This window comes from Procambarus clarkii, chromosome 8, assembly GCF_040958095.1.
Source record: "Procambarus clarkii isolate CNS0578487 chromosome 8, FALCON_Pclarkii_2.0, whole genome shotgun sequence".
NCBI lineage: Eukaryota > Metazoa > Arthropoda > Malacostraca > Decapoda > Cambaridae > Procambarus > Procambarus clarkii.
The window spans coordinates 13,864,854-13,889,152 of NC_091157.1; the positions used below are offsets into that span (position 1 = coordinate 13,864,854).

Consider the following 24,299-nt stretch of genomic DNA (forward strand, 5'->3'; position numbering starts at 1 on the left):
ATGATTATCTCAGTACTGAGACACCAACTATGTCGTCGAGCGAGGCTTCAACTCACCGCAGCCACTCAAATATTGCAACACATTTTGATGTCAAAATCCTCAATGGACAAATAAAGTAGTACTATAAATCTCAACAGTTCAGGAACAATCATGTTTTTTATATGTGGATCGGTAGGTTAGGGTCATTCAGGTTAGGTTAGGGTCATTTGGGTTAGGTTAGGGTCATTTGGGTTAGGTTAGGGTCATTTGGGTTAGATTAGAGTCAGATAAGTTAGGTTAGGGTCATTCAGGTTAGGTTAGGGTCATTTGGGTTAGGTTAGGGTCATTTGGGTTAGATTAGAGTCAGATAAGTTAGGTTAGGGTCATTCAGGTTAGGTTAGGGTCATTTGGGTTAGGTTAGGGTCATTTGGGTTAGGTTAGGGTCATTTGGGTTAGGTTAGGGTCATTTGGGTTAGGTTAGGGTCATTTGGGTTAGATTAGAGTCAGATTAGTTAGGTTAGGGTCAGTTAGGTTAGGTTCACTCGTTCTAGTACACCGTTTAAGGTCCGTTGTAGCAGCTCGAGAGGACGGGCTGAAGAGCCAGTGAATCTAAAATATAATCCACTAGAAACCGTTTTGACTGAGAAAAGGAGATAAAAATGTCTTTCATTGAGAATCGAAAAATAATTAAACTAAATGCGAAAGGAAATCTGGATGTGGCCCCCCAGTATTAAGATGCGCTCCTCGGTGTTAAGGACTGTACGACTCTTTGTGTCGCAAAAATGACATTAATAACAGAGTTAAAATTTTAATGACAGTGCTAGATGTATAACTAGAAGCAAATTTAACGTACTCGACTCAATGGTCATTTAAAACAATAATTTAATACAATAATCGACTCATTTTGAATCTCCGCTGCAAGATAAACGAAGCCAATCTCCTTGTATTTCACAATATTAACAATAAATGCATATCTCTTCACAGTTAGCATTGCTACTCCTCCCAAGCTTAAGAATGGGCTCCCAAACTTAAGATGCCATAAGTGACTCTCAGCCAGATGGTTCCTCACCTCGCCCCGAGCAAATTCCACTCTTTTCATCTTCAGTACATCTTTCTTCTTTATCATGGAATTCGCTTTGACGACAGGCTGGCTGGCGTCCGAAGCCCATCGTTACATTAGCAATTCAAACGTCGTGTAAATGAAGCAAAATGGTGTTTAGAGAATATATATATGAATAAAATGTTAAGATCCCGGTACTGGGGTTTAATATATATATATATATATATATATATATATATATATATATATATATATATATATATATATATATACAACAATGATCAGAAAAACACTGATCCAAGTATGCAGAAAAACCACATGTGAAAAATTAGAGAATGCTAAACGCGTTTTCGGCTTAAGTCGCCTTCATCAGAGCAAAGTAGAATGAAAATATTCTTCTCATTCAACTTTGCTCTGATGAAGGCGATTTAAGCCAAAAACACGTTTAGCATTCTCTATTTTTTCACATGTGGGTTTTCTGCATATATATATATATATATATATATATATATATATATATATATATATATATATATATATATATAAATAACTGAAAACTATCACCCCAGAAATGACTCGAACCCATACTGCCAGAAGCACTATGCAACTGATGTACAGGAAACCTTAACCGCTCGACCATCTTGACTGGACAAAAGATGATGGTAGCCGAGGCGATTTCCCCATCATCCCCCCGGCGCTCTGATGGTAATCTTGGGCATGGTATTTTATCAAATCACATCATTTTTGGGGGGCCACGTAAGAAACACAAATGCGAACAAGCTTGAATGGTTCCCAGGCGTATATGCAACTGTAAACTCCACACCCCAGAAGTGACTCGAACCCATACTGCCAGGAGCACTATGCAACTGGTGTACAGGAAACCTTAACCGCTCGACCATCACGACCGGACAAAAGATGATGGTAGCCGAGGCTATTTCCCCATCATCCCGCCGGCACTCTGATGGTAATCTTGGAAATGGTATTTTATGCCCAAGATCGTGATGGTCGAGCGGTCCTGTACATGGTCGTGATGGTCGAGCGGTTAGGACCTGTACATCAGTTGCATAATGCTCCTGGCAGTATGGGTTCGAGTCACTTCTGGGGTGTGGAGTTTACAGTTGCATATACGCCTGGGAACTATTCAAGCTTGTTAGTATATATATATATATATATATATATATATATATATATATATATATATATATATATATATATATATATATATATATATATATATATATATACATATACATATATATATATATATATATATATATATATATATATATATATATATATATATATATATATATATATATATATATATATATATATATATATATATATATATATATATGGGAACAAGCTTGACTGGTCCCCAAGCCAATAAGCAATTGAAAACTCCACACCTCAGAATGATTCGAACCCAGACAGGCAGGAACGGATTGGTTAATGTACTCGCTTGAATACGGAAGTCTGAAGTTCCACTCTCCTTTTACTGTATCATTAGCGTCTAATTCAATTTAACCTGTATTATAGATTAGCACTATTTTCCCTACATCAGAGAATAAATTTATAGGTACTCTTGTTTTCTCGTCAGATACATTACAGACAAACAATCTACACCTGTTTGTCGTAAATTACAATTACAACAATCATTTCCTTTCCAGGTAGTCATAAATTATATTAAATCGTCGAGCCAGACCCCAGTGACCAATCATAAAATAAAATAAGATTCACATATTTTATTCACTTGGGCACTTTCGGAGGCTCGAACCCCCGACCTCATGAGCGTGAGGCAGATGCTTCCTCATATTTAAGATTCACATATATCCTACGAAATGAGAGAGATAGGCCTTCATATCTGTCTCGATCTCCGGCTTTGACTTCTGACCCAAATATGGGTTGGTTGTAAATCTGTTTCCCGATTACAGTGCTGCCAGTTACCACAATGTAGTTATGGAGACATAGTTTATGTGGAGTCACATTTAATGCTTCTATAATATGTACAGGACCTAACCGCTCGACCATCACGACCATGTACAGGACCGCTCGACCATCACGATCTTGGGCATAAAATACCATTTCCAAGATTACCATCAGAGTGCCGGCGGGATGATGGGGAATAGCCTCGGCTACCATCATCACCATCGTACACAAGCGTACAAATTCATTGGCTTCAAAGGAATTAGAACATTTTAATATGTTCGCTTTCTTGGACAGGTTAGAATCGGATTAAATAGCTAGCGTGCGGCACTTCGGTTTATACGTTTATAGTTATGCAAAATCGTACAAATTAGACGCTTGTCAGATCGTGAAAAAGGGGATGTAAAACTTGCCATCACAATAGGCTAGTTAACCCCCCTACAAGCCACTCTCTTACACTCGCTCCAACACGCTATAGACGCAGATAAAGGCTCTTAAATCCAGGGAATGGAATTGAGGCTGCCATACACCACATTTATCTCTGGCAAGGATCCAGTCTTCGATCAAAACTATATTTTTGAAAATAGAGGAAAACTTGATGTCTGACTTTTGGAATTTAACTAAAATAGGTGTTAACAAAATATCTATTCAAATAATTATATATATATATATATATATATATATATATATATATATATATATATATATATATATATATATATATATATATATGTTGTACCTAGTAGCCAGAACGTCGCACTCGGCCTACAATGCAAAGCCTGATTTGCCTAATAAGCCAAGTTTTCCGGAATTTATATACTTTTCAATATTTTTTTATTATGAAATGATAAAGCTATCCATTTCATTATTTATGAGTTATTTTTTTCAAATTTGAGTTAAAACTAACGTAGATATATGACCGAATCTAACCAACCCTACCTAACCTAACCTAACCTAACCTAACCTAACCTAACCTAACCTAACCTAACCTATCATAACCTAACCTAAACTAACACAATTAAGTCAATAATTTATGTTCCTAATATAATATAATAATAATAATTCAAATAAACTATGTGGAAACAATTAATTGGAAATAAAGAAAATCCCTCGGCCTATTAGGCAAATCAGACCTTGCATAGTAGGCCGAGAAGTGTGTTCTGGCTACTAGGTACGACATATATATATATATATATATATATATATATATATATATATATATATATATATATATATATATATATATATATATATATATATATATATATATATATATATATATATTAATTTTTCAACTTTACTGATTTTCGTAATTTACACAGTTTACACAACTTATGTATTCATTTTAGTAAAGGGATATTCTCCTATTGGCTTTCATTATAAAACCTAAATAAAACAAAATGTAAACAATTAGAGGTAAACTCCTCTTCTCGGTGCATATAAATAGTGTTTACAACTAAGTTCAGTCCAACGCCAAACTTGCTGGTTGATCAGTAAGGTGTTGTGGTGGCCTTAATAACCCTCCAGAGGTTGATAAGCCTTAAGTCCAACACCAAGTCAACATTAAAAACATCTGAGCGAAAGAGACAATGTCAGCAATAGTAACTGTTTTGATTCTAACTAATTTAATAGATACTTTTAGAAACATGATACACAACGAATAACCTAAAATTCTATCTTGCAAAGTGAGACAAAGATGAGTCTTAGTCTCAAGCATTCTCCTTCATCTGGACCTAGGAAATGAATAACAATAAAAACATAAAATTTTGGGATATAAATTGAATAATGGATAATTTTACATTTACAACCTTAGCAGTGAGACGCAGGAGACTGTTGCCAAGAGCGATTAGAATTTTTCGCACATGCTTATTTCTAAAGCCCAGTGGAGTAACGAAAACGTTCACTAGTGCAATATTCTAGCCATATGACCCTGTATGACTTTATATCCTTAGAGATGGAGATTTTTAGTATGACACAGCTGGCTCTTGACACATACTGTGTAACCCTTCATATACCTGGTTGATACCTGGCTGATGGGGTTCTGGGAGTTCTCCTACTCCCCAAGCCCGGCCCGAGGCCAGACTTGACTTGTGAGAGTTTGGTCCACCAGGCTGTTGCTTGGAGCGGGCAGTCTAGGGCAGTCTGTATAAATGTCTTGGTACCTTAGTGTCACACAGCTAGCTTTTGACACACACTGTGTAACCCTTCATATAGTCTAGGGCAGCTGTATAAATGTCTTGGTACCTTTTTGTCACACAGCTAGCTCTTGACACACACTGTAGACGTTGAATCGTCTACACAGTATTGTCTAATATACACAGTATAGTCTCTGCTTCATATAGTCTAGGCAGCTGTATAAATGTCTAGGAACCTTAGTATCACGCAGCTGACTCTTGACACAAACTGTGTAATCCTTCATATAGTCAAGGGTAATTCAATTAGTGTGAAGGATTCAAACTAATTGCAGGAATTCCTCAGGGCTCATTATCCCAGTTCACTGATGCACATATGTTAACAACCAATCACTACTTATATGCAACAAATCATCACTACGCAATTCGCTGATGAATTATTGTATGCAGTAACGACCAGTTTCACGAGGAGAACAAGAGACACGGCACAGTAATTACCGAGGGTAATGTAGAACAAGCACTGACTGTCAGTCGAGAGACACAAGACGGAATATTAACACGAACTCGGAATGAATCCCGACCATCATAATCGAATGGTAACTGTTGTTCAAGCACGAAGGTGGAACTAAAATATGAGAACATAGTGTCAAAACACACAGAAATCACAATACCGTGATGCATCAAATGAACAAACATGTCGTAGCTCAGTCGATTAAGGCAGCGTCTGGGATGGTCTTGGACGCAGGTTCGAATCCTCGTCACGGCCCTTGTAGATTTGTTCATATTGTCAAGAAAACTACCGGCAGAGTACTTGGACATGCTATACAAACAAATATTAAATTCCATTAAACAGTAAAAGAGGAAAGTAGGGAGGGTCATAACTAGCCTAGCATACCTAGTTCATTGTGTCTGGGGAGACAGGCAGCCAGAGTGTGTATATACATGTTAGGCTTATATCCAGGTCTTCCTACACAATGTCGAACTATTGACCCTACCCATGATACAATCCCACAACAAGCTGACAAACTCCTCGGTACCTATTTATTGCTAGGTGAACAGATGCATTAGGTGATAAGAAAAATAGTCCAACCATTTCTGTTCCTCCTGTGTCAGCTGTGACATGAACATATAAACTAACCCAACGCCACAGTCTCACTAATCTTGAGGTTATCTTAAGATGATTTCGGGGCTTAGCGTCCCCGCGGTCCGGTCCTCGACCAGGCCTCCTTTTTGTTACACAACCCCAGGAAGCAACCCGTAGCAGCTGTCAAACTCCCAAGTACCTATTTACTGATAGGTAACAGGAGCATCAGGGTGAAAGAAACTCTGCCTATTTGTTTCCGCCTCCACCGGGGATCGAACCCGGAACCTCAGGACTACGAATCCGAAGCACTGTCCGCTCAGCTGTCAGGCCCTAATACACACACTTCCATAACAGACGGGTCTCTATGAGATTTTCCTAACCGGTAATCTACCTATTCGACCGTGAAGTCATTTTTTCCCTCCCCTGAACCATACTCCTTCCTCCCCGGCACTTACCATAACTGGTCAACTAACTTACGGAGAGAGGGAGGCTCCGATTTGTGATTGGCCTGACTGACAGACTATGGAGTGACTGACGGCTCAGTAATGGCCAAAAGAGTAAAAAATATGAATCGTTTTACGTTATTGACGTCTGTTGCCGAAAAGGATATAGATATATATATTGCGTATAATGATTATATTCTAAGTTTTACAGTTTCTGAATTATAGATGCAATCGCCATACAAGTTATTCCTAGTAAATTGATTATATCATCTTAGTCAATCACGAGCGGGCAATTTTCTTGTAAGACAGACTTTCACTGAAAAATTTGTTTAATAAAAATGTTTACTGTCTTCATTATATAACAGTTGATTTGATTTAATCTTTTATATAACATAGTCAAAACTTTAATAAGAAATACATAACAAAAACTCAGCTATCGACGATAATATAAAACACATACACACAATATATATATATATATATATTGTAATATATGCAATTGACGATCACAAAACACTGATCATTTTATGCGGAAAATCCACAGAGAAATATGAAATGAGGTGAACGTTTCGGCTTTGTTAAAGCCTTTGTCAACACCAGACTGACTCCACCAGACATCAGTCAGTCTGGTGTTGACAAAGGCTTTAACAAAGCCGAAACGTTCACCTCATTTCATATTTCTCTGTGGATTTTCCGCATATATATATATATATATATATATATATATATATATATATATATATATATATATATATATATATATATATATATATATATATATATATATATATATATATATATATATATATATATATATATATATATATATATATAGAGAGAGAGAGAGAGAGAGAGAGGTGGTACCATATATATATATATATATATATATATATATATATATATATATATATATATATATATATTTATATATATATATATATATATATATATATATATATATATATATATATATATATATATATATATGTCGTACCTAGTAGCCAGAACGCACTTCTCAGCCTACTATGCAAGGCCCGATTTGCCTAATAAGCCAAGTTTTCCTGAATTAATATATTTTATCTAATTTTTTTCTTATGAAATGATAAAGCTACCCATTTCATTACGTATGAGGTAAATATTTTTTTATTGGAGTTAAAATTAACGAAGATATATGACCGAACCTAACCAACCCTACCTAACCTAACCTAACCTAACCTATCTTTATAGGTTAGGTTAGGTTAGGTAGCCGAAAACGTTAGGTTAGGTTAGGTTAGGTAGGTTAAGTAGTCGAAAAACAATTAATTCATGAAAACTTGGCTTATTAGGCAAATTGGGCCTTGCATAGTAGGCTGAGAAGTGCGTTCTGGCTACTAGGTACGACATATATATATATATATATATATATATATATATATATATATATATATATATATATATATATATATATATATATATATATATATATATATATATATATATACATACACATATTTAAGACCACGAAGGAAGACTTGAAACAGGAATTTCCCTAAGTACTTTCGTATTTAACAATACATAGTCAGAAGGGCCCTTCTGAAGATGTATTTTTGAGTACGAAAGTAATTAAGGAAATTCCTGTTTCAATTCTTCCTTCGTGGTCTGACACTGTCACATTTTTCATCACGTGTTAATTTTCGTATTTACACATATATTTAAATATATATTGAAACCTTCGATCTACATTCACTATACAATATCCCAATATATTTTAATTAATATCCTCTATTATGATGTTTGAAAAGTAGGTTAATGCATTTGATAATAAATAATAATTAAAAGTTAACGATTTTAGATAAGAACCATCGTCTAATCCCAAACATCACGCGGAACGGACAGGTAGGCGGAGTGCCGTCATGCCTCTTGATTGGCTGTCAACCCAGGGCGGCCGACCGACATAATGACTACACCAAATTTTAGGGATGTTAAAATCACTATAATTTTGTTTGACTACAATAAAGTTATCAAGATCTCAACCATAAACAAAACGGTTTTCTGGTGATTACAAAAAACAACAGAGAAATTGAACTCTAGACAAGAGTATATAGAGTATAAGGACTCCAGTATAGGAGTATAAGAGTATAAGGACTATAGAGTATAAGGACTCCATGCCAGCTCGAATAATTTTTTTATTATTAATTTATTGCATTATTTGATCGTATTAAACTGGTTTAGATGGTATTAGACAGGATTTGATGGTATTAAACATTATTTGATGATATTAAACATTATTTGATGATATTAAACAGAATTTGACGAAGAAATGCAATGTGGTAATGGGAAGATTTGTATTCTTTTTTTATACATGTGGGTGTTTCATGTGTTATGTGAATTATGTCTTATGTATATTGATTATTGTCGCACGTCCAGGTGCCTGTAAGTTGAGCCTTAGCTCTTGGAACCAGCATTCAAGTAGACTGTAGTTTCTTACTCGCTTGCTTGCAGCTACTTGGATCTCTAGAAACTGTATCTAGGAATTTTGTTTTAGCTACTTCCTTTTGGTTTAATCCATTAGATCACTACACTTTGTTCCCGTTAACGCCTGACAAATCTCTGCCACCTGTCAGGACTCATACTCCCACCTGTCAGGAGTCATTCTCCCACCTGTCAGGAGTCATACTCCCACCTGTCAGGAGTCATACTCCCACCTGTCAGGAGTCATTCTCCCACCTGTCAGGAGTCATACTCCCACCTGTCAGGAGTCATACTCCCATCTGTCAGGAGTCATACTCCCACCTGTCAGGAGTCATTCTCCCACCTGTCAGGAGTCATACTCCCATCTGTCAGGAGTCATACTCCCACCTGTCAGGAGTCATTCTCCCACCTGTCAGGAGTCATACTCCCACCTGTCAAGAGTCATACTCCCACCTATCAGGAGTCATACTCTCACCTGTCAAGAGTCATACTCCCACCTGTTAGGAGTCATACTCCCTCCTGTCAAGAGTCATACTCCCACCTGTCAGGAGTCATTCTCCCACCTGTCAAGAGTCATAGTCCCACCTGTCAAGAGTCAAACACCCACCTGTCAGGAGTCATACTCCCACCTGTCAGGAGTCATAGTCCCACCTGTCAAAAGTCATAGTCCCACCTGTCAGGAGTCATTCTCCCACCTGTCAGGAGTCATACTCCCACCTGTCAGGAGTCATAGTCCCACCTGTCAAGAGTCATACTCCCACCTGTCAAGAGTCATACTCTCACCTGTCAAGAGTCATACTCCCACCTGTCAAGAGTCATACTCCCACCTGTCAAGAGTCATACTCCCGCCTATCAAGAGTCAAACACCCACCTGTCAAGAGTTATACTCCGACCTGTCAGGAGTCATACACCCACCTGTCAAGAGTCATACACCCACCTGTCAAGAGTCATACCCCCACTTGTCAAGAGTCATACTCCCACCTGTCAAGAGTCATACACCCACCTGTCAAGAGTCATACCCCCACCTGTCAAGAGTCATACACCCACCTGTCAAGAGTCATACACCCACCTGTCAAGAGTCATACCCCCACCTGTCAAGAGTCATACACCCACCTGTCAAGAGTCATACACCTACCTGTACATATATAAGACGACCCTAAAATATGAATTTATTTAGGTTTTTAAGTTATAGAGTGGGGGGGGGAGTGACTTAGGCTCTGACTCTATGGAGGGCGTTAGGCCCTCCTGCGTAGAGCGTTCGCGCCAAGATTTTAGGAGATGCGACGACTCTGAAATCCCCGGATGTGGAGGAGTATGATGATTGGGTACATGAAAGGAAGATTAACCAATGGAGTAGCGACCTCAGGTCACGTGTTCTGTGGAGAGCCCCTGAGTGGTGGTCCACAGGCGGCGGGAACACACTGCACTTTCAAACTCCGAGCGGAGAGGTGTTGCTAAAGAGAGCTCCGGGAAATTAACGAATTTGCGTGTGCGTCATGGTTGACAAGAGAGAATCGATGATGCGTACACGGGGCGGCTCTTCTACTAACCACTTAGGGTGGACGGTAGAGCGACGGACTAGTTTCATCCAGGTCGGCGTTCAATCCCCGACCTTCCAAGAGGTTGGGCACCATTCCTTCCCCCCGTCCCATCCCACATCTTTATCCTGACCCTTTCGCAGTGCTGTATTGTCGTATGATCTGGCGCTTTTCCCTGATAGTTCCCCCTTCTGTAGGTCTTCTGGAAGGTTTAACAAGCAGTTCCTGAATTTTTCGAGTACAAGTGGAATTGAGGAGATGGTGGTCGTTGGGATTACAGTCTCAAGTGTTACAGATGTAATTGTGTACAGAAGGTCCGGAGTTAGTAGTCGCTTTCCAGCTTAATTGCCGCTAACCGCGTGTTGTTTCCTAGGACCAGATGTGATATATCTTGAGGTTATCTTGAGATGATTTCGGGGCTTTAGTGTCCCCGCGGCCCGGTCCTCGACCAGGCCTCCACCCCCAGGAAGCAGCCCGTGACAGCTGACTAACTCCCAGGTACCTATTTACTGCTAGGTAACAGGGGCATTCAGGGTGATCAGTGATGATTGCCAGCAAGTGACAAGGTTAGCAGTGTAACCACCCATCCTGTTGGAGACAGTCCAGCTCGTTCTCCTCAGGTGCCCCAACGTCAAGAAACTGTCGTACTAAAGTGTCCTCTTCCTAACCTACCAGAGGACCCAAAACAGAAAACGGGACAGTGCGTCAATTTCGTGAGCCGCGACCATTTTCTAGTACGACGAAATTTGGTCTTAGGGAGAGTATACGTCAACGTGCGACGCTGTGTTAGGAGGACGGGTTGGTGTGAGGGGAACGTGCGACGCTGTGTTAGGAGGACGGGTTGGTGTGAGGGGAACGTGCGATGCTGTGTTAGGAGGACGGGTTGGTGTGAGGGGAACGTGCGACGCTGTGTTAGGAGGACGGGTTGGTGTGAGGGGAACGTGCGATGCTGTGTTAGGAGGACGGGTTGGTGTGAGGGGAACGTGCGACGCTGTGTTAGGAGGACGGGTTGGTGTGAGGGGAACGTGCGATGCTGTGTTAGGAGGACGGGTTGGTGTGAGGGGAACGTGCGATGCTGTGTTAGGAGGACGGGTTGGTGTGAGGGGAACGTGCGACGCTGTGTTAGGAGGACGGGTTGGTGTGAGGGGAACGTGCGACGCTGTGTTAGGAGGACGGGTTGGTGTTAGGGGAACGTGCGACGCTGTGTTAGGAGGACGGGTTGGTGTTAGGGGAACGTGCGACGCTGTGTTAGGAGGACGGGTTGGTGTGAGGGGAACGTGCGACGCTGTGTTAGGAGGACGGGTTGGTGTTAGGGGAACGTGCGACGCTGTGTTAGGAGGACGGGTTGGTGTGAGGGGAACGTGCGACGCTATGTTAGGAGGACGGGTTGGTGTGAGGGGAACGTGCGACGCTATGTTAGGAGGACGGGTTGGTGTGAGGGGAACGTGCGACGCTGTGTTAGGAGGACGGGTTGGTGTGAGGGGAACGTGCGACGCTGTGTTAGGAGGACGGGTTGGTGTGAGGGGAACGTGCGACGCTGTGTTAGGAGGACGGGTTGGTGTGAGGGGAACGTGCGACGCTGTGTTAGGAGGACGGGTTGGTGTGAGGGGAGAGTAGTGCGTCTGGATGCCAACTACTCTAGGAACAGAATCAGTGACGTGCCTGAAGGCCTGCGGCTGGTCAACCGGTTCTCCTCAACAGCATAGCGCATTTTGACGTGTAACTTCCATAAGGCCAACAACTGATATACTAAAAAGGGCGGTCCCTGAAATTGACGTGTTGCCTCGTTTTCTGTTCGTGGGTCCTCGGGTTGGTTAGGTTCGGGCAATTTAGTAGATCAGTTTAGTGACGTCGTGAAGGCTGGGGAGGACGGGCCGAACGGTGAGCAGTGCACGGTGACAGTGAGAAGCTTGCAGTGACCCCTTGTGATAGCCAGTGTCAGCTAGTCGTCCACTTCTAGGACCTTACTGCTCGTCTGAAGCACTCTGACGGCTCCAGATATATAAGAAATACAGACACATCTTAATTTTGTTATTATGCACCCCCTTACCTATCAGAGAGAGAGAGAGAGAGAGAGAGAGAGAGAGAGAGAGAGAGAGAGAGAGAGAGAGAGAGAGAGAGAGAGAGAGAGAGAGAGAGAGAGAGAGAGAGAGAGAGTGTGTACTCACCTAGTTGTGATTGCGGGGGTTGAGCTCTCGCTCTTTGGTCCCGCCTCTCAACCGTCAATCAACTGGTGTACAGCTTCCTCAGCCTACTGGGCTCTATCATATCTACATTTCAAACTGTGCAGAGTCAGCCTCCACCACATCACTTCCTAGTGTATTCCATTTACTAACTACTCTGACACTGAGAAAGTTCTTTTTAACATCTCTGGGGTACTCAGCTTCCACCTGTGTCCACTGCGATGCAGTTCCGTCGGTCTTTCCTCGTAACTCATGCCTCTTAGTTCTGGGACTAGTCTAGTGTCATATCTCTGAACTTTTTCCAGTTTTGTCTTGTTCTTTACAAGGTACGGGCTCCATGCTGGGGCCGCATACTCCAGGATTGGCCTTACATATGTGATATTTAAGGTTCTGAAAGATTCATTACACAAGTTTCTGAAGGCAGTTCTGAAGTTACCTAGCCTCGCATACGCCCCCGATGTTATTCTTTTGATGTGGGCTTCAGGAGACAGGTTTGGAGTGATATCAACTCATAGATCTTTCTCTGTGTTCGTTTCGTGAAGGATTTCATCTTCCATTTTGTATCCAGTGTCTGGCCTCCTATTTCCTCCCCCTTGTTTCATTACCTTACATTTACTTAAGTTGTACTTTAGTACTCATTTATTGGACCATTCATTCTTTCAGTTTGTTTAGATCATCTTGTAACCTCATACTATCTTCCTCCGTTTTAATCCTCCTCATAATTTTTGCATCGTCCGAAAACATTGAGAGGAACGAGTCTATTCCCTCTGGAAGATCTTTTACATATATCAAGAAAAGTATAGATCCAAGAACTGATACCTGAGGGACTCCACTGGTGGCGCCTCGCCACTCCGAGACCTCACCCCTCTCAGTGACTCGCTGTCTTCTGTAGCTTAGGTATTCCCTTATCCAGTGGAGTACCTTCCCTTTTACTCCTGCCTGCATCTCCAGTTTGTGCACTAGTCTCTTATGTGGTACTGTGCCAAAGGCTTTCTGGTAATCCAAAATTATGCAGTCTGACCACCCCCTCTCTTTCTTGTCTGATTTTTGTTGCCTGGTCATAGAATTCAATCAGTCCTGTGAGGCAGGACTTGCCATCCCTGAACCCATGCTGATATTTTGATACCAAGTTCTTCGCACCAGATTTTCCAATAGTTTTTTTTTTGCACAATCTTCTCCATCACGTTGCATGGTAAGCAAGTTAGGGTCACTGGTCTGTAGTTCAGTGCCCCCTGTCTATCACCCTTCTTAAATATCGGGACTACATTAGCTGTCTTCCTAATTTTTGGCAGTTCACCTGTTACCAGTGATTTGTTATACATCATGGCGAGTGGCTGACACAGAATTTCAGGTCCTTCCTTCAGTATCCAAAGTGAGATTCCATCCGGGCCTACAGCCTTTGTCACATCCAGCTCTAGCAGATGCTTCCTCACCTCCCCACTGGTAATTACAAACTCATTTAGTGGTGTTTGGTTAGATGTTCCCTCTCCTATCTCTGGGACTTCCATTTGCTCTACTGTGAAGACATCCTAAAATTTCTTATTGAGTTTCTCGCACACCTTGTCGTTTGTAGTGAATTCGTCTGCCCCTATCCTCAGTTTCATTACCTGTTCCTTCACTGATATTTTTCTCCTGATGTGGCTATGCAGCAATTTAGGTTGAGTCTTTGCATTGCTCGCTGTCATTTTCATATTGCCCTTCTTCCTTTCTTCTCACCCTGATGTATTCATTCCTGGCGCTCTGGTATCTTTCTCTGCTCACTAGTGTTCTGTAGTTTCTCCACGCCCTTTTACTTATTTGCTTTGCTAGCTTACATCTCTGGTTAAACCATGGGTTTCTCGTTTGCAATTCATTTCTTTACTTTTGGATTGGGACGAACTTGTTTGCTGCCTCCTTGTGTGATGTAGTCCATAATGTTTTGAGCCGTCTTTCCTCTGAGCTCTGTTTCCCAAGTTATATCTGTTAGGAATTTTCTTATCTCCTCTTATTTTCCTTTCGGAATGCCAGCCTTTTGTTTTCTGTGCCCTTCCTTGAATATATTAACTCTTCTTCGACCAGATACTCAAACATCAGTACACTGTGGTCTCTCATTCCCACGGGGGCTTCAAAACCGATTTCCCTTATATCAGAGACGTTCAGAGTGAAGACTAGGTCGAGTCTCGCTGGTTAATCGTTGCCTCTCATTCTTGTGGGTTCCCTAACATGCTGGCTTAAAAGTTCGTGTGTGTGTGTGTGTGTGTGTGTGTGTGTGTGTGTGTGTGTGTGTGTGTGTGTGTGTGTGTGTGTGTGTGTGTGTGTGTGTGTGTGTGTGTGTGTGTGTGTGTACTCACGTAACTGTACTCACCTAATTGTGCTTGCGGGGGTTGAGCTCTGGCTCTTTGGTCCCGCCCCTCAACCGTCAATCAACAGGTGTACAGGTTCCTGAGCCTATTGGGCTCTATCATATCTACACTTGAAACTGTGTATGGAGTCAGCCTCCACCACATCACTTCCTAATGCATTCCATTTGTCAATCACTCTGACACTAAAAAAGTTCTTTCTAATATCTCTGTGGCTCATTTGGGCACTCAGTTTCCACCTGTACTCACCTGGTTGTACTCACCTGGTTGTGTTTGCGGGGGTTGAGCTCTGGCTCTTTGGTCCCGTCTCTCAACCGTCAATCAACAGGTGTACAGATTCCTGAGCCTATCGGGCTCTGTCATATCTACACTTGAAACTGTGTATGGAGTCAGCCTCCACCACATCACCCCCTAATGCATTCCATTTGTCAACCACTCTGACACTAAAAAAGTTCTTTCTAATATCTCTGTGGCTCATTTGGGCACTCAGTTTCCACCTGTGTCCCCTTGTGCGTGTTCCCCTTGTGTTAAATAGACTGTCTTTATCTACCCTATCAATCCCCTTCAGAATCTTGAATGTGGTGATCATGTCCCCCCTAACTCTTCTGTCTTCCAGCGAAGTGAGGTTTAATTCCCGTAGTCTCTCCTCGTAGCTCATACCTCTCAGCACGGGTACTAGTCTGGTGGCAAACCTTTGAACCTTTTCCAGTTTAGTCTTATCCTTGACTCGATATGGACTCCATGCTGGGGCTGCATACTCCAGGATTGGCCTGACATATGTGGTATACAAAGTTCTGAATGATTCTTTACACAAGTAAAGAATGTCCCTTAGTGCGTGTGCCCCTTGTGTTAAATAACCCGTCTTTATCTACCCTGTCAATTCTCGGAATTGACAGGGTAGTGAGGTTTAAATCTCTGAAAATCTTGTACGTAGTGATCATATCCCCCCTAATTCTTCTGTCTTCTAGCGACGTGAGATTTAATTCCCGTAGTCTCTCCTCGCAGCTCATACCTCTCAGCCCGGGTACTTGTCTGGTGGCAAACTTTTGAACTTTTTCCAGTTTGGTCTTATGCTTGATTAGATGTGGACTCCATGCTGGGGCTGTGTGTGTGTGTGTGTGTGTGTGTATGTGTGTGTATTTACTAATATGTATTTACATTTTTTATCTGCAGAATCGATCTATTTAGCTCTTTCTAGCCAATCTATTTTTCCTCTATCATGTCTATTACATATATTTCTCTCTAACACACGCACACACACACACACATCCCCAGGAAGCAAGTTCGTAGCAGCTGTCTGACTCCCAGGTACCTATTTACTGCTAGGTGAACAGGAGCACATGGGTGAAAGAAACTCTGCTCATTTGTTTCAGCCTTTGCCGGGGATCGAACCCGGGCCCTTAAGGACTACGAACCCACAGCGCTGTCCACTCAGCCGCGAGCCCCCCCCCCCCCCCGTTAAATGAAGGCAGCCCAGGGGCCTAGGCTCCCCCCCCTTTTTGTGTGTGTACTTACCTAGTTGTGCTTACAGGGGTTGAGCTTTGGCTCTTTGGTCCCGCCTTTGAACCGTTAATCTACTGGTGTACAGATTCCTGAGCTTCTCGAGCTCTATCATATGTACATTTGAAACTGTGTATGCATGGATCCTGTGTGTGTCCAGCACTATATATATATATATATATATATATATATATATATATATATATATATATATATATATATATATATATATATAATGACTATTTATATATAAATTCGGAACTAGTCGAGGTTTTTCTGTATTCTTTCATCTGAGTTCAATGTTGGTTAGTCAGGAAACTGTACATGTTGTTGTAAAATATACGTTATACTTCTTTACAGGTTAATGATAACTTATGTTGCACAACCTCCATATTCTTCTTCCAGTCCACTTCCTTCCAAAAATTCTGAATTTTTTACCAGTGACACTCAGAAAAAAAATGTTATTATTGTAAAAAAAAAAATAAAAATAAAGCTATAAACCACCAACTTTAACCTAGGAAAATTCTCCCCAGGCCTTCTAAGACAACTATATTTGTGGAGCAAGCTAGTGGTGTCGGCTCCACGTCCCGGGTCGTCCAAGACACACCCTACAAGCAGGCTAGTGGTGTCGGCTCCACGTCCCGGGTCGTCCAAGACACACCCTACAAGCAGGCTAGTGGTGTCGGCTCCACGTCCCGGGTCGTCCAAGACACACCCTACCAGCAGGCTAGTGGTGTCGGCTCCACGTCCCGGGTCGTCCAAGCCACACCCTACCAGCAGGCTAGTGGTGTCGGCTCCACGTCCCGGGTCGTCCAAGACACACCCTACAAGCAGGCTAGTGGTGTCGGCTCCACGTCCCGGGTCGTCCAAGACACACCCTACCAGCAGGCTAGTGGTGTCGGCTCCACGTCCCGGGTCGTCCAAGACACACCCTACAAGCAGGCTAGTGGTGTCGGCTCCACGTCCCGGGTCGTCCAAGACACACCCTACAAGCAGGCTAGTGGTGTCGGCTCCACGTCCCGGGTCGTCCAAGACACACCCTACCAGCAGGCTAGTGGTGTCGGCTCCACGTCCCGGGTCGTCCAAGACACACCCTACCAGCAGGCTAGTGGTGTCGGCTCCACGTCCCGGGTCGTCCAAGACACACCCTACCAGCAGGCTAGTGGTGTCGGCTCCACGTCCCGGGTCGTCCAAGACACACCCTACCAGCAGGCTAGTGGTGTCGGCTCCACGTCCCGGGTCGTCCAAGACACACCCTACCAGCAGGCTAGTGGTGTCGGCTCCACGTCCCGGGTCGTCCAAGCCACACCCTACCAGCAGGCTAGTGGTGTCGGCTCCACGTCCCGGGTCGTCCAAGACACACCCTACAAGCAGGCTAGTGGTGTCGGCTCCACGTCCCGGGTCGTCCAAGCCACACCCTACCAGCAGGCTAGTGGTGTCGGCTCCACGTCCCGGGTCGTCCAAGCCACACCCTACCAGCAGGCTAGTGGTGTCGGCTCCACATCCTGGGTCGTCCAAGCCACACCCTACCAGCAGGCTAGTGGTGTCGGCTCCACATCCTGGGTCGTCCAAGCCACACCCTACCAGCAGGCTAGTGGTGTCGGCTCCACGTCCCGGGTCGTCCAAGCCACACCCTACCAGCAGGCTAGTGGTGTCGGCTCCACGTCCCGGGTCGTCCAAGCCACACCCTACCAGCAGGCTAGTGGTGTCGGCTCCACATCCTGGGTCGTCCAAGCCACACCCTACCAGCAGGCTAGTGGTGTCGGCTCCACGTCCCGGGTCGTCCAAGACACACCCTACCAGCAGGCTAGTGGTGTCGGCTCCACGTCCCGGGTCGTCCAAGCCACACCCTACCAGCAGGCTAGTGGTGTCGGCTCCACGTCCTGGGTCGTCCAAGCCACACCCTACCAGCAGGCTAGTGGTGTCGGCTCCACATCCTGGGTCGTCCAAGCCACACCCTACCAGCAGGCTAGTGGTGTCGGCTCCACATCCTGGGTCGTCCAAGACACACCCTACCAGCAGGCTAGTGGTGTCGGCTCCACGTCCTGGGTCGTCCAAGCCACACCCTACCAGCAGGCTAGTGGTGTCGGCTCCACGTCCCGGGTCGTCCAAGCCACACCCTACCAGCAGGCAAGTGGTGTCGGCTCCACGTCCCGGGTCGTCCAAGACACACCCTACCAGCAGGCAAGTGGTGTCGGCTCCACGTCCTGGGTCGTCCAAGACACACCCTACCAGCAGGCTAGTGGTGTCGGCTCCACGTCCTGGGTCGTCCAAGCGTCTGGGTTGACCCAAGAGGCTGGTTCTATATCCCCGTCGGCTTCAATGATTATCTCATGGACACATCACACCTTTGTGATTTCATTACGTATTCTCTTGTAAACATTTAGTTTTTTACTGTCGCAGACAACATACTCTCATCGACAACACACACTATTAAGCCGTCTCACAACTCTGGCCAACACTTAATGATAAGCAAACAACGGCTCACAAGGCAAGAGTAATCTTGGGAGGACATGTCTAGTGCCTCGAGGACCATATTAGTCCCTTAACTGCCAGATTCCTGAGGTAAATGGCACATTATTTTCTGGGCGTCACCTCATCACAACTCAAATTGTTCTGTGGTCACTTTCCACTCCCGTGCTGCTACAGGGGCGGCACTGGACACGGGGCAGCGTGGTAGTGATCCTGGTACTCGCTTGATACCTGCGTGATGGGGTTCTGGGAGTTCTTCTACTCCCCCCAGCCCTGCCCGAGGCCTAGCTTGACTTGTGAAAGCTTGGTCCACTAGACTGTTGCTTGGAGCGGCTCGCAGGCTCACATATCCACCACAGCCCGGTTGGTTTGGTATTTCTTGAAGAAAACTATCTGGTTTTCTCTTGAAGATGTAAAGTATATTATTAGTATAATATGAATAACGACGACCATAGGATTCCTAGGGCCTTCGTTAGGTTCTCTAGGGCCTTCATTGGGTTCTCTAGGGGTCATCATTGGGTTTTCCAGGATCTTCATTGGGTTCTCTAGGGTCTTCATTCTGTTCTCTGGGGTCTTCATTGGATTTTCCAGGGGTCTTCATTGGGTTCTCAAGGGTCTTCATTGGGTTCTCTAGGGTCTTCATTGGGTTCTCTAGGGTCTTCATTGGGTTCTCAAGGGTCTTCATTGTGCTCTCTAGGGTCTTCATTGGGTTTTCTAGGGTCTTCATTGGGTTCTCAAGGGTCTTCATTGGGCTCTCTAGGGTCTTCATTGGGTTTTCTAGGGTCTTCATTGGGTTCTCTAGGGTCTTCATTAGGTTCTCTAGGGTCTTCATTGGGCTCTCTAGGGTCTTCATTGGGTTCTTTAGGGCCTTCATTAGGTTCTTTAGGGTCTTTGTTAGGTTCTCAAGGGTCTTCATTGGGTTCTCAAGGGTCTTCATTGTGCTCTCTAGGGTCTTCATTGGGTTTTCAAGGGTCTTCATTGGGTTCTCAAGGGTCTTCATTGGGCTCTCTAGGGTCTTCATTGGGCTCTCTAGGGTCTTCATTAGGTTCTCTAGAGTCTTCATTAGGTTCTCCAGGATCTTCATTAGGTTCTCTAGGGTCTTCATTAGGTTCTCTAGAGTCTTCATTAGGTTCTCCAGGATCTTCATTAGGTTCTCTAGGGTCTTCATTGGGTTCTCAAGGGTCTTCATTGTGCTCTCTAGGGTCTTCATTGGGTTTTCTAGGGTCTTCATTGGGTTCTCAAGGGTCTTCATTGGGCTCTCTAGGGTCTTCATTAGGTTCTCTAGGGTCTTCATTAGGTTCTCTAGAGTCTTCATTAGGTTTTCCAGGATCTTCATCAGGTTCCCTTTGTTAACCGCATGCTTTTCACATGGACCCCTTTGCAAATCACCAGGAGCACATCACTGCCATCATGTGACCATTGCAGGTGTGTGGTTTCTCCAGGTGTGTGGTTACTCCAGGTGTGTGGTTACTCCAGGTGTGTGGTTACTCCAGGTGTGTGGTTACTCCAGGTGTGTGGTTACTCCAGGTGTGTGGTTTCTCCAGGTGAGTTTGGTTACTCCCAAGTGACTCTCATTACTGTATCTTCCATCTGTATATGATATGTATATAAAATAGGATGTTTATCAAAGAATTCAGAGCAAAAACTTGGAGATAGCCTCACTAAAGTATGCAGGGTGACTGGTGTGGGTGCGGGGGTTGTCAATGGAGAGTCAGGAACTGGCTCAATGGCTTCCGTTTAAGGAGAGGTGAACATCATTGTACCGTTCTCGAAGTTGACAGAGCTAAATCATTTATATATTTCAAAGTTCAGATACTGAAGCGAAAAAGGCATGTTCAGGTTTGCAGGTTTTTTATTCCGGGGGTTTCGAACCCTTGAATAACTCCAGGTTTTGGGGTCGACCTGGACTCCGCTGGTTACCTATCTAATGTGTTGTATATACTAGAATATAGTGAAAAAGCGTATTAATCCATGGAATAATAACCAACTAGTTTTGAAAACAGATGATTCGTATCTGAATAGTTCGCTCCGGACCCTCTTCAGTGAAAAGGATCACTAAAATGATATCGAAATATTCAGTTTACGTTTTTTGTGTTTTCCAAAGAATGGGTGACTTTCATGTTCGAAAGTCATATATATGACTTTCGAACATGCAGTCGATGAGACACAATATCATTTTCTAGATTGGTCAACTTTCGAACATGTTATATTTATATAGTGGCATGTTCGAAAGTGAGCCTCGCGTCCCAGTAACACTTCCGAGAGCACTAAAAGCTGAGGAATATTCAACTTCACGTGACATCACTGACTATAGCCTCCACGTGCGCCCTGAAGTAAGCACGTGGTCCTCACTCGTCAGTCACGTTGTCCTGACCCACCCAGGAGACACCGTATTAGGAGGACAACTTGTCCTCCTAATAGAGCGTCGCATTTTGACGTTGTTCTTGTTGTTTTAGATTTATATACTCAGAACGACAGGACCATGCAGCACGGGCTATGGTGAGCCCGTAAAGCATTTTGACGTATACTCTCCCTAAGGCCCAAAAATCGTCGTAATAGAAAATGGTCGCAGCTCGCGAAATTAACATACTATCCCGTTTTCTGTTTTGGGTCCTCTGATAGGTCAGAATATTTTAGTACGACAGTTTTTTGACGTTGGGGAACCTTCCTCTTATCTTGAGATGATTTCGGGGGTTAGCGTCCCCGCGGCCCGGTCCTCGACCAGGCCTCCTTTTTGTTACAACCCCCCCCCCCCAGGAAGCAGCCCGTAGCAGCTGTCTAACTCCCAGGTACCTATTTACTACTAGGTAACAGGAGCATCAGGGTGAAAGAAACATTTTGGTCAATTTTCTCCGCCTCCACCCGGGATCGAACCTGGAACCTCAAGACTACGAATGCGAAGCGTTGTCCACTCAGCTCTCAAGCGCCCTTAGGAGGACGGGCTGCACAGTGACGGGTCCTCTACAGGTCTTGCCCCTAAATAACAAATAAATTTACGTCCATATTTTCAGTATAATATTATCTGTCTAAACCATTTAATTAATTTACAACCTGTGTACTAAAGAGGTTAGTTATATTAAAAAGCTCAGTTCAGTTATTATATTTCCACCGTCCTCCCCCCCCCCTAGAGAAACCACGCTCCTCTGAAGACGATACAGCATCAGCCAATATATATTCATGAGGTTCTAATGTGACTCAGATTTTGCAAATAAGTCAGGAACCTTATATTGCAAGGAGCGAGCTGAATCCCAATATGGCGACCCCTGAAGTTATAATGTTGCTTCTGTAATATCTTCATGACCTCGGAAAGCGACGGGCTAACAGATAAGCCGTTTAGATTTCCTTATTAGCTGCGAGCTTCCCCGAAACACGAGTAGCAGCAGGAGATGAAGTAGGAGATGATGGGAGGGAGATGTAAGGGAAGCAGGAGATGCTGCGGAGGAGATGTAAGGGAAGCAGATGCTGGGAGGGAGATGTAAGGGAAGCAGGAGATGCTGCGGAGGAGATGTAAGGGAAGCAGATGCTGGGAGGGAGATGTAAGGGAAGCAGGAGATGCTGCGGAGGAGATGTAAGGGAAGCAGATGCTGGGAGGGAGATGAAAGGGAAGCAGGAGATGCTGCGGAGGAGATGTAAGGGAAGCAGATGCTGGGAAGGAGATGTATGGGAAGCAGAAGTGATGCTTAAGAGGTAGCAGATTGAAGCATGGACTGGAAGTAGCAGATGCTTAGGAAGGAAGATAAGCAGTGGAGAGAAGATAGGAGATAGAGGGTAATCAGTAAAGCATAATAATCAACGAAAGATAAACAAGATATATAGAAAGAACCAGCAGAGTAAATCTGAGAAGCAGGAGAAAATTGATGAGTTGGAAAAGAACGAAAAAGCAGAAGAGAGAGAAGAATCAGAACACCCATAAGGTGAAGGATCATCTAGAAGAGAAAGTATGAGACAACAATTAAGAAAAATATCTTGAAACAAAGGAAAAAAAATTATAATAGAAAAAATCCAGCGGTAAGTAAGTAATTATGCCAAGAAGGCACCGCGCCGGGAAGGTCTGATGCCTTCTTTATTTGTGAACCCTCACAACGTCTTCACGTGAACCCTCACAACGTCTTCACGTGAACCCTCACAACGTCTTCACGTGAACCCTCACAACGTCTTCACGTGAACCCTCACAACGTCTTCACGTGAACCCTCACAACGTCTTCACGTGAACCCTCACAACGTCTTCACGTGAACCCTCACAACGTCTTCACGTGAACCCTCACAACGTCTTCACGTGAACCCTCACAACGTCTTCACGTGAACCCTCACAACGTCTTCACGTGAACCCTCACAACGTCTTCACGTGAACCCTCACAACTTCTTCACGTGAACCCTCACAACGTCTTCACGTGAACCCTCACAACGTCTTCACGTGAACCCTCACAACGTCTTCACGTGAACCCTCACAACTTCTTCACGTGAACCCTCACAACGTCTTCACGTGAACCCTCACAACGTCTTCACGTGAACCCTCACAACTTCTTCACGTGAACCCTCACAACTTCTTCACGTGAACCCTCACAACGTCTTCACGTGAACCCTCACAACGTCTTCACGTGAACCCTCACAACGTCTTCACGTGAACCCTCACAACGTCTTCACGTGAACCCTCACAACGTCTTCACGTGAACCCTCACAACGTCTTCACGTGAACCCTCACAACGTCTTCACGTGAACCCTCACAACGTCTTCACGTGAACCCTCACAACGTCTTCACGTGAACCCTCACAACTTCTTCACGTGAACCCTCACAACGTCTTCACGTGAACCCTCACAACTTCTTCACGTGAACCCTCACAACTTCTTCACGTGAACCCTCACAACGTCTTCACGTGAACCCTCACAACGTCTTCACGTGAACCCTCACAACGTCTTCACGTGAACCCTCACAACTTCTTCACGTGAACCCTCACAACGTCTTCACGTGAACCCTCACAACGTCTTCACGTGAACCCTCACAACGTCTTCACGTGAACCCTCACAACGTCTTCACGTGAACCCTCACAACGTCTTCACGTGAACCCTCACAACGTCTTCACGTGAACCCTCACAACGTCTTCACGTGAACCCTCACAACGTCTTCACGTGAACCCTCACAACGTCTTCACGTGAACCCTCACAACGTCTTCACGTGAACCCTCACAACGTCT

At 44.0% G+C, this 24,299-nt stretch overlaps 2 protein-coding genes across 2 annotated transcripts; one reads left to right on the forward strand and one right to left on the reverse strand.

Moving 5' to 3' along the window:
- Positions 1-1,954: 1,954 nt before the first annotated feature.
- Positions 1,955-18,922, forward strand: LOC138359731 (uncharacterized). The gene is made up of 2 exons (XM_069319323.1): positions 1,955-2,018; positions 17,169-18,922. The coding sequence occupies exons 1-2, from the start codon at positions 1,955-1,957 to the stop codon at positions 18,920-18,922; spliced, it is 1,818 nt and encodes a 605-aa protein (XP_069175424.1).
- A 687-nt stretch (positions 18,923-19,609) lies between these two features.
- Positions 19,610-20,443, reverse strand: LOC138359732 (tropomyosin Mac r 1.0101-like). Its single transcript, XM_069319330.1, has one exon. It carries the CDS (start codon positions 20,441-20,443, stop codon positions 19,610-19,612), a length of 834 nt encoding a protein of 277 aa, XP_069175431.1.
- Positions 20,444-24,299: the final 3,856 nt, after the last annotated feature.

Coding starts and splice junctions, on each gene's coding strand:
- LOC138359732 (XM_069319330.1), bottom strand. CDS start 20,443: ATGAAGATCCTGGAAAACCTAATGAAGACTCTAGAGAACCTAATGAAG.
- LOC138359731 (XM_069319323.1), top strand. CDS start 1,955: ATGATGGTAGCCGAGGCTATTTCCCCATCATCCCGCCGGCACTCTGAT. Junction 2,019..17,168: donor TGATGGTAATCTTGGAAATG/GTATTTTATGCC, acceptor AATTCTCCCCAG/GCCTTCTAAGACAACTATAT.